This window comes from Nerophis lumbriciformis, linkage group LG08 (assembly GCF_033978685.3).
Source record: "Nerophis lumbriciformis linkage group LG08, RoL_Nlum_v2.1, whole genome shotgun sequence".
Taxonomy (NCBI): domain Eukaryota; kingdom Metazoa; phylum Chordata; class Actinopteri; order Syngnathiformes; family Syngnathidae; genus Nerophis; species Nerophis lumbriciformis.
This window is the reverse complement of record NC_084555.2, coordinates 44,226,566-44,238,380: the sequence shown is the minus strand read 5'-3', so window position 1 is coordinate 44,238,380 and position 11,815 is coordinate 44,226,566. Positions and strand designations below refer to the sequence as shown.

General features: G+C 39.6%; 1 protein-coding gene across 5 annotated transcripts in view; it reads left to right on the top strand.

The window, feature by feature from the left end:
- The window catches only part of ankrd6a (ankyrin repeat domain 6a), an 80,640-nt gene that overhangs the window by 47,716 nt on the left and 21,109 nt on the right, over positions 1-11,815 (top strand). The window contains exons 1-6 of one of the 5 annotated variants that reach the window (XM_061968986.2): positions 904-1,366; positions 1,444-1,616; positions 4,528-4,632; positions 4,697-4,795; positions 10,210-10,308; positions 10,376-10,474. In XM_061968986.2, coding sequence (XP_061824970.1) covers positions 1,452-1,616; positions 4,528-4,632; positions 4,697-4,795; positions 10,210-10,308; positions 10,376-10,474 — 567 coding nt within the window. In that variant the 5' untranslated portion in view covers positions 904-1,366; positions 1,444-1,451. Of the gene's footprint in view, positions 1-902; positions 1,617-4,527; positions 4,633-4,696; positions 4,796-10,209; positions 10,309-10,375; positions 10,475-11,815 lie in introns of those variants that run through there. The other 4 variants (XM_061968988.2, XM_061968985.2, XM_061968989.2 and 1 more) reach the window with 4 other exon arrangements.

The window sequence follows — 11,815 nt, the reverse complement described above, 5'->3', positions numbered from 1 at the left end:
TAAAGCACCAGTTCCATTGGCAGCAAAACAGACCCAGAGCATAATACTACCACCACCGTGCTTGACGGTAGGCGTGGTGTTTGTGGGATTAAAGGCCTCACCTTTTCTCCTCCAAACTATATTGCTGGGTATTGTGGCAAAACAGATTTATTTTTGTTTCATCTGACCACAGAACTTTCCTCCAGAAGGTCTTATATTTGTCCATGTGATCAGCAGTAAACTTTAGACGTGTTAGAATAATCATGTATGTCTTATCACACAACTTTATGCTTAAGGGCCGTTGCTATAGTTTTTATCTGTATTTTTCTATCTGTGCAAAGCTGGCAATCCAAAAGATTGCCAGTTGTCTCATATAAGTGTTGTGCCGTGACGCAGACAGAGCAGAGACAAGGCGATATCACCAGCGTCAACACATTTGCATTTTTGTATAATCATATATTGTGTCTAACTGGAGTTGTCGAGATTACCCCCTTCCCTCAGCGACAGCTTAAGTGACGTAACCAGGGACCTCCCAAATAAATAGAGGAAGCACGCGGGCTGGACTTTTAGAACGTAGTTTGGATCTGTAACTAGAATACAGCCCAAAACACGTGTCTCCTCATTGAGCCAAATTTAACTCTGTCTCTGCATGATTCCTTGCTTCTCGTCTGTTTAATAGATGTCATCAGTGTTTGAACCTGACAGACGAGCCTTAAGGTGTCGCTTCTGAAGCAAGGGCTTCCTTCTTGCATGGTAGCCTCTCAGTCATAAAAGAACCAAACTTCATGAATGTTTTTCGTGACCAACAAGTATGTGCTCCAATCACTCTGTCACAAAAAAAATAAGAGTTGTAGAAATTATTAGAAACTTAAGACAGCCATGACATTATGTTCTTTACAAGTGTATGCAAACTTTTGACCACGACTGTACATATAGCATATACAGCAAATAAAAAAATAATGCATTAAAAAAAAAAGTTACTTCTACCACTAAATTCCAACTTTCATCATAATATTGCACAAATGCTCAGTTTTTCTTGTAAAATTTTGACTTGCTTTGAGTAAAATTACGACTTTTATTATAACAAAATTCTAAGTTTTTCTTGTGAAATTGTGACCTTTTTCTTGTGAAATTCCGACTCATTTTTCACAAGAAGTTTTTTTTACATTTGCATAGTATGTATATATTATTAATCTTGTAAATATAAGTCTTTATATATCTAAAGAGGTAGGCATTATTCGGAGGTCTCAAGAAGGTAACAAATACAAGAAATGTGTGTGTGTGTGTGTGTGTGTGTGTGAGTGAGTGTGTGAGTGTGTGACAGGCACGAGAAGCCGGAAGATGGGATAAACTGCAGATGAAGTAGTTATACACGTGGTAAACACATGTCAGTATGCAGTACTAATGCAGTACTATGCATATTTGAAGTATTAGGTGGAACAACGTGCATTCTCTCTCTCTAAGCTGTAATCATGCACAACATCTGGAATGCTCTCAGCACACGTTCACAGATGTTGTCACAGCACAATCATCCTCTTACTGCACAAAACCACTCAATATTCCAAAGCATTTCTTTTTTTGGATGCTCCTTTTTGCAACACGCAGTGGACGAAGCTGCAGGATCAATGGATGAAAAGGTACACGCCATTTGACACATTGGATGTGTTGATGGATGCATTGATGGATGCAATGTTGCGTTGATGGATGTAATGATGATGTACTGATGTGTTGATGGTTGTATTGATGAAGCATTGGTGTGTTGATGAATGTATTGATGAGGCATTGGTGTGTTGATGGATGTATTGATGTGTTGATGGATGTATTGATGTGTTGATGGATGTATTGATGAGGCATTGATGTGTTGTTGGATCTATTGATGGATGTATTGATGAGGCATTGATGTGTTGATGGATTTATTAATGTGTTGATGGATGTATTGATGATGTACTTATGTGTTGATGGATGTATTAATGATACATTAATGTGTTGATGGTTGTATTGATGATGTATTGTTGTATTGATGATGCATTCGATGTGTTGCTGGATGTATTGATGGATACATTGTTGTGTTGATGGATGTAATGACGATGTAGTAATGTGTTGATGGGTGTATCGATGGATGTACTGATGTGTTGATGGATGTATTGATGGATACATTGTTGTGTTGATGGATGTAATGACGATGTAGTGATGTGTTGATGGATGTATCGATGGATGTACTGATGTGTTGATGGATGTATTGATGGATACATTGTTGTGTTGATGGATGTATTGATGGATGCATTGTTGTGTTGAAGGATATATGGATAGATGCATGGCTGTGTTGATAGATGTATTGATGGATGTACTGATGTGTTGATGGATGTATTAATGATGCATTAATGTATTGATGGATGTATTGATGGTGTATTGTTGTTTTGATGGTTGTATTGATGATGCATTCGATGTGTTGATGGATACATTGTTGTGTTGATGGATGTAATGATGATGTAGTGATGTGTTGATGGATGTATCGATGGATGTACTGATGTATTGATAGATGTATTGATGGATGTACTTATGTGTTGATGGATGTATTGATGGATTTATTGTTGTGTTGATGGATGTATTGATGGATGCATAGTTGTGTTGATGGATATATTGATGGATATATTGTTGTGTTGATGGATGTATTGATGGATGCATTGTTGTGTTGATGGATATATTGATGGATGCATGGTTGTGTTGATAGATTTATTGATATGGTGATGGATGTATTAATGATGTATCAGTGTGTTGATAGATGTATTGATGGATGTGTTGATGGATGTATTGATGGATGCATTGTTGTGTTGATGAATATATTGATGCATGCATGGTTGTGTTGATAGATGTATTGATATGGTGATGGATGTATTAATGATGTATCAATGTGTTCATAGATGTATTGATGGATGTGTTGATGGATGTATTGATGGATGTGTTGATGGATGTATTGATGGATACATTGTTGTGTTGATGGATGTATTGATGGATGCATTGTTGTGTTGATGGATATATTGATGGATGCATGGTTGTGTTGATAGATGTATTGATGGATGTACTGATGTGTCGATTGATGTATTGATGGATTTATTGTTGTGTTGATGGATATATTGATGGTTGCATTGTTGTGTTGATGGATATATTGATGGATGCATGGTTGTGTTGATAGATGTATTGATGGATGTACTGATGTGTTGATGGATGTATTGATGGATTTATTGTTGTGTTGATGGATATATTGATGGTTGCATTGTTGTGTTGATGGATATATTGATGATGCATGGTTGTGTTGATAGATGTATTGATGGATGTATTGATGGATTTATTGTTGTGTTGATGGATATATTGATGGTTGCATTGTGTGTTGATGGATGTATTAATGGATGTACTGATGTGTTGATGGATGTATTGATGGATTTATTGTAGTGTTGATGGATACATTGATGGATGCATTGTTGTGTTGATAGATATATTGATGGATGTATTGTTGTGTTGATGGATGCATTGATGATGTATTGATGTGGTGATGGATGTATTAATGATGTATCAATGTGTTGATAGATGTATTGATGGATGTGTTGATGGATGTATTGATGGATGTGTTGATGGATGTCTTGATGATGCATGGTTGTGTTGATGGATGTATTGATGGATATATGGATGATGCATTGTTGCGTTGATGGATGTAATGATGATGTACAGTTGTGTTGATGGATGTATTGATGATGCATTGTTGCGTTGATGGATGTATTGACGATGTACTGATGTGTTGATGGATTTATTGATGATGCATTGATGTGTTGATGGATGTTTTGATGATGTCCACTACATTATTGATGTGTGAATGAATGTATTGATGATATGCTGATGTGTTGATGGATGTATTGATCAATGTACTAATGTGTTGATGGATGTGCAAAATGGTATTAATGGTGTACTGATGTGTTGAAGGATGCATTGATTAAATATTAATGTGTCGATGGATGTATTGATAATATACAGTATTGATGTATTGATGATGTATTGATGGGTGTATTGTTGGATGTAATATCGATTTACTTGATTTGTTGAAATTATTTATTAATGTGTCGATGGATGTATTGATGAAGTATTCATGTGTCGATGGCTGTATTGATAACATACAGTATTGATGTATTGATGATGTATTGATGGGTGTTTTAATGATGTACTTGATGTGTTGAGATTATGTATTAATGTGTTGATGGATGTATTGATAATGGATTGATGTGTTGATGGACTTGTTGATATACTAATGGATGTATTGATGGAGGGATGGATGCATAGATAAATGGATGGATGATGTACCGATGGATAGATGATGCATTGATGGACGGATGATACATTGATAGATAGCTGTTGTATTGATGGATGTATATATATATATATATATATATATATATATATATATATATATATATATATATATATATATATATATATATATATATATATATATATATATATATATATATATTTACATATAAATATATATTATTTTGACAGATGTTCGACCCCCAAACAGCACTGCATCAAGCAGCTGTGATGGGAAACAGTGACGCCATCTCTGTTCTCATTCAAGGCGGCTGTGCTTTGGACCTTCAAAACAAAGTGAGTGCTTCAATAACACAATCAAAAACATTCCGGTTGTAAAATTGTCTCTCCTCTCTTTGAGAACGGAAACACGGCGCTGCATGAGGCGTCATGGCACGGTTTCTTCCAGTGTGTCAAACTGCTGGTCAAGGCTGGAGCTGATGTAAATATCAGCAACAAGGTGTGCTTGTTCATATTGTCTTACATCTGAATACCACCAGTAAAAAATGTTGGACTTAAAGTTCAGCAAAGTCATAGCCAAACATTTTTTCTTGACTGTGTCATTTTTGGAATCCGAACTAAAATTACTATTTTCTTCAGCAAACAAACATAAAATATTTTATGTAAAAACATTCAAATTAAATATTGAAAACAAATGTTTTTACCACATCCATATGTGGCTACATCGTCTTTAGGTTCAGCATGAAGGAATTTGTCATAGTGTGTATAACACTCTTCATCTCAGCTGGGTATATATCGGCGGAAACAGCCACGAAGGATGGCCTTCTTTGCTGCCCTGAGATTTCTGAGGAGGTTGGTAGAGGGAGGCTGTCTGCCCATAACTCTACCAGCTTCGTAAACCATATAGCCTTGCAAAAGTTCCACCTCTTCCCTGGTTTGGTTGGTATTGGCTTTATTTGAATTGTCTGGGATGATCATTTATGGTCTGTGTTGGGACCTGGGAAAGGGTTCCAGGATAGTGGGCCATTGAGTTTTGCAAATGCAAAGTCTCGGTTTAAGTTGGTGTTGCATCTTCTGGAGTGGAAGCTGTCTGGTTGTTTTGGGTCAAACAGGTGTTGTACACCGGATGCTGACGCCCAATGCTCTAGGGCAGGGGTCGGCAACCCGCGGCTCCGGAGCCGCATGCGGCTCTTTGATCACTCTGATGTGGCTCAGCAGCTTACTTGCTGAACCCCCAATTTTCCCGTGAGACTTCCGGATTTCAGTGCCTCTCGCAGAAAACTCCCGGGATTAATATTCACCGATTTTCACCCTTACAGCTATAATAAGGGCGTGCCATGATGGTACAACATCCGGCGCCCTCTACAATCTGTATTAACAGCCCAGCCCAACACTTGTTATACAATATACATCTTCTGCTTGCACACGTACGTGACAGCAAGGCATACTTGGTCAACAGCCACACAGGTTACACTGACGGTGACCATATAAAACAACTTTAACACTCTTACTAATAATGCGCCACACTTTGAACCAAAACCAAACAAGAATGACAAACACATTTCGGGAGAACATCTGCACTTTAACACAACATAAACACAACAGAACAAACACCCAGAATCCCATGCAGCCCTGACTCTTCCGGGCTACATTATACCCCCCCACCCCCCCACCCCCCCACCCTCTGTGCGTCGGTTGAGGTGGGCGGGGTTTGGTAGCGGGGGTGTATAATGTATCCCAGAAGAGTTAGGGCTGCATGGGATTCTGGGTATTTGTCCTGTTGTGTTTATGTTGTGTTACGGTGCAGATGTTCTCCCGAAATGTGTTTGTCATTCTTGTTTGGTGTGGGTTCACAGTGTGGCGCATTATTAGTAAGAGTGTTAAAGTTGTTTTATATGTTTTTTTTTATACCGCCACCGTCAGTGTAACCTGTGTGGTTGTTGAGCAAGTATGCCTTGCTGTCACCTACGTGAGCAAGCGGAAGCCCCATTCAACATGTGGCTGATCAGGCACGCTGGTTGTAGTGGGCGCTATATGCTGTACCATCACGGCACGCATGACGCTGACAAGCGCTATTCATTTAAAACCCGCGTGCCGCACCAGCTTAAAAATTCCATAAAAAGGTGTGGGCAGCGTGTCTGAGACCCCTGGTTCATACATAGCACAAAGCAAAAAAAAAACTTTGTATGCAGTGTTATTTGATTTAAAATTTCAAAAATTATTGCGGCTCCCATTGTTTTCTATAATTTGTGAAACTGGTCAAATTGGCTCTTTGACTGGTAACGGTTGCCGACCCCTGTTCTAGGGCGACGCCGTCTGGGTTGGAGGAGGTGTAGCCCTAGGTTGTGCACCGACAATTGAAGTCACCAGCATAGATGTAGGATGAGTCGAAAACACGAATAGAGTCTACAAGGAGCCGGGATGAAGGAGGCTTGCATATGTTAAAGGGGAACATTATCACAATTTCAGAAGGGTTAAAACCATTAAAAATCAGTTCCCAGTGGCTTATTTTATTTTTCTAAGTTTTTTTCAAAATTTTACCCATCACGCAATATCCCTAAAAAAAGCTTCATAGTGCCTGATTTTAACCATCGTTATATACACCCGTCCATTTTCCTGTGACGTCACATAGTGATGCCAATACAAACAAACATGGCGGAAAGAACAGCAAGCTATAGCGACATTAGCTCGGATTCAGACTCGGATTTCAGCGGCTTAAGCGATTCAACAGATTACGCATGTATTGAAACGGATGGTTGTAGTGTGGAGGCAGGTAGCGAAAACGAAATTGAAGAAGAAACTGAAGCTATTGCGCCATATCGGTTTGAACCGTATGCAAGCGAAAACGACGAAAACGACACGACAGCCAGCGACACGGGAGAAAGCGAGGACGAATTCGGCGATCGCCTTCTAACCAACGATTGGTATGTGTTTGTTTGGCATTAAAGGAAACTAACAACTATGAACTAGGTTTACAGCATATGAAATACATTTGGCACACAACATGCATCATGTTAACCATACCTAAATAGACATAAAATACTGCATTACACAAGACTACCCGAATGTACTCGAATGATTGAAAAAAATAAATGTTTTTAAGCTAAATTATTGGTAAACACAGTTTATGTATAATAATTTACGTAAAACCGCGAGTAATGAATAAAGTTTTCATCAATTAATATATTCTGTAGACATACCCTCATCCGCTCTCTTTTCCTGAAAGCTGATCTGTCCAGTTTTGGAGTTGATGTCAGCAGGCCAGGGAAGCTAGGGTCGATATTCTTCTCTTGATCATCTTCTGTGGCATAAGGGACGGTAGAAGCGGTGTGAGCCAAGACATCCAGGGGGTTTAGCTCGCTCGCCTGCGGGAACAAACTGCCGCCATTTCTTGCCGTGCTACCGAGGTCCTTTGTCCCTGAATAGCTCACACACTCCGGCAGATTCAACGGGGGTCTGGCGGCAGATTTCTTTGACTTTATCATTGGAAATGCATCTGCTTTGAGTGTCGCAGGATATCCACACATTCTTGCCATCTCTGTCGTAGCATAGCTTTCGTCGGTAAAGTGTGCGGAACAAACGACTGACCATTTCGTCGGCTTTCCCCACACCCTCGTATTTTGAACAAATTTCGTCCAATTTCTTGCCACTTTCGCATCTTTGGGCCACTGGTGCAACTTGAATCCGTCCCTGTTCGTGTTGTTACACCCTCCGACAACACACCGACGAGGCATGATGTCTCCAAGGTACGGAAAACAGTCGAAAAAAACGGAAAATAACAGAGCTGATTTGACTCAGTGTTTGAGAAAATGGCGGATTGCTTCCCGATGTGACGTCACGTTGTGACGTCATCGCTCCGAGAGCGAATAATAGAAAGGCGTTTAATTCGCCAAAATTCACCCATTTAGAGTTTGGAAATCGGTTAAAAAAATATATGGTCTTTTTTCTGCAACATCAAGGTATATATTGACGCTTACATAGGTCTGGTGATAATGTTCCCCTTTAATGATAGACATGCCTCCTACATTGGGTTTGTGGGTTTGTAGTAGGTGCTCGATGATGGATAGCTTGGCTTTGGTGAGGCCTTCCACATTCATTGTCATTACCGTATGACATCTTGTGACGCCTGTACTGAGAAGGACACATGTTCTGGGTTGGCACGAAGCTGCATGCTTTGAATGGGTGTTGTTGGGTTTGCAGGTTTCAGTGAGTTGAATTAGCTGCTATTGCTACTGCTGCTGTCTTGTTATGTAAAATAGCATAATACCATGTAGGATAACAATATTATATATGATTCTATTTATAATATAATGCAAAATATTATAAGTGAAGTGTGAAGTGAATTATATTTATGTAGCGCTTTTCTCTAGTGACTCAAAGCGCTTTTACATAGTGAAACCCAATATCTAAGTTACATTTAAACCAGTGTGGGTGGCACTGGGACCAGGTGGGTAAAGTGTCTTGCCCAAGGACACAACGGCAGTGACTAGGATGGCAGAAGCTGGGATCGAACCTGGAACCCTCAAGTTGCTGGCACGGCCACTCTACCAACCGAGCTATACCGCCCCATAATATATATCATGTCATTATAATATAATGACATTATTTAAAATAATATAAAATAATACAGAGTATAATATTATAATGCAATGCAATAGATTTAAGATATATTACTATAATGCAAGACATTATTTTATAGTTTAGGGCAGGGTTCGGCAACCCAATATGTTGAAAGAGCCATATTGGACCCAAAAAAATAAATACAAATCTGTCTGGAGCCGCAAAAAATTAATAGCTTTCTATACGTAATATAATGAAGTCAACACATGATATAAGTGTCTATATTAGCCTACTATCAAAATGACTGTGTGTCACAGGCTGACACAAATCTTTGTTGACAAAAATGTTGAAATGCAATATTTATTCAACATTGGAAAAGATGAGTAAAACAGAGGCTTCTCAGAGGGTGAGTTAACTCCTGGAAATTACTGGCTTAGAATGGCCAAAGGTATAGATGTGTGTGTCCAAGTCTTTTAATGGATATAACACAATCTTTGCAAGCCGGGTTACGTTTGCTGTGGTCTATAATGGCACACAAACCATTATCGTGAATGCAGCCAATATTACATACATATAATATGTTATGAGAAATGCAGATAGAAATTAAATGAGCACAAATATACGTACAAGTGAGGCATTGTGATGCAATACGTACATACAGCTAGCCTAAATAGCATGTTAGCATGAATGAATGAATGAATGAAATAAGTTTATTTCGGTCATATAATCAACCATCAACCATTAACCATTTTGTGTGACCAGTTTAAGAGTACAGACTATACATATACAACAATCATACACATTGATTAGCATTGATTAGCTTGCAGTCATACGTTGACCAAATATGCTTGATAAGCACTCCACACAAGTCAATAACATCAACAAAGTTCACCTTTGTGCCTTTACGCACAGCATAAAAAGATTGGTGGACAAAATGAGACAAAGAAGGAGTGGCATAAAACACGTCTTTCTGTGGCAGCATCGGAGAAAGTTGTACATGTAAACAAACTACGGTGAGTTCAAGGACCGCCAAAATTAGTAGGACAAAACGGTGCTCACCAAATACTCTCATCAGAGAAGCATGTTTAATATAAACAGTGGGATTTCTAACAATTAGGGAGGTTTGTGTCATGTTGTCCTCCTAAAGAAACCCTTTGAAAACAAAAATATATTTTTTCTATTTTTATACATTTTTGAAAAAGCCCCAGGGAGCCACTAGGGCGGTGCTAAAGAGTCGCATTCGGCTCTAGAGCAGCAGGTTGCAGACCCCCGATTTAAGGTGAATCGTTTCTTAAAAAGGATGTTTGCTCCAACAAAGTGTGTGTAGTGACTTTGTAGTTTATGTTGCTGCAGGCGGGACACACGGCTCTTCATCTGGCCAGTCAGAACGCTCACGCTCAGACTGCTCGCCTTCTGCTTGTCGGTGGCGCCAAAGCGGACAGCAAGAACAATGTGAGTCTGATGTTTATACTCCAGCAAGCAATATTGCAAGATATTTACAGTTGTGACATTTTTGCAGGAGGGCGACACTTGTTTGCACGTGGCTGCTCGCTACAACAACGTGACGCTCGTGAGAATGCTGCTCAGCTCCTTGTGCTCTGTCGACCAGAGGAACCAGGTAGAGGATGTTCTTTCTAAAGCTTTCTGTAAACCACCATGCCTTGCATTATACTGTACACATACTGTATGCCTTCACTTCTGTCACCGTCATTGTGATGATACAAGTGACACTGTTACGTGTGAAGTGAAGTATATTTATATAGCGCTTTTTCTCTAGTGACTCAAAGCGCTTTACATAGTGAAACCCAATATCTAAGTTACATTTAAACCAGTGTGGGTGGCACCAGGTGGGTAAAGTGTCTTGCCCAAGGACACAACGGCAGTGACTAGGATGGCGGAAGTGGGAATCGAACCTGGAACCCTCAAGTTGCTGGCACGGCCACTCTACCAACCGAGCTATACCGCCCCGTGTACAGAGGAAGAAGACGGCACAGACAGCAGGCACATCGTTTCAGTTCCATTTATTATATATTTACAAGGGAAATTAGTTGTGTAATTAATCCAAACTATATATGTGTGCGACTATGCGTGGAAATTAACTGAGGAGTGTTAGCAGGAGTGTTGAGCGAGAGGCGGAAGTCCAAGAGGGGCAAGGCAGGCTCGGGGGTCCGTGAGCAGGCGTGAGGTCAAGGGCAGGAGAGAGGCGTCGAAGGTTCGTGTCCAAGCGGGATGTCGAGATCCAAGAAGCAGCCAGGGAACCAGAGGGATTACGGGGAAACGAGACACACAGCTCGTGACGCGGGAACGGAGGAATGCTGGTGGATGACCAGACAAATGAACACGGAGGGGGAGAAAACACAGAGAGAGATAGAGAGTGCTTAGAACTAGGGTTTGTTGGCTTACTGTACGGCAGGGGTCACCAACGTGGTGCCCGCGGGCACCAGGTAGCCCGTAAGGACCAGATGAGTAGCCCGCTGGCCTGTTCTAAAAATAGCTCAAATAGCAGCACTTATCAGTGAGCTGCCTCTATTTTTTTTTATGTTATTTATTTACTAACAAGCTGGGCTCGCTTTGCTCGACATTTTGAATTCTAAGAGAGACAAAACTCAAATAGAATTTGAAATTCCAAGAAAATATTTTAAAGACTTGGTCTTCACTAACTGACAAAGAAACAGAAAACAGATTTGGTGTCCAGTTCAAAGTGTGACATGATTTATTAAAAAATTTGAGAGTTGACTTTTGTATTTTACATGAGTTATTATTTGTACAAACATGGTGCAAAGTAATTCATGATTTGTTAAAAAATGTTAGTGGCTAGCTAGTTAAAATGGGATATTGTGATTACACAAGACTGTCTTAGAAGTGATCATTTGAAAATGTTCAATTTGAAAAATGTGCACTTAGAGAAAATATAAAAATAAAGTGTTGCATATTGATATTTATCTGTTTCTATATATAT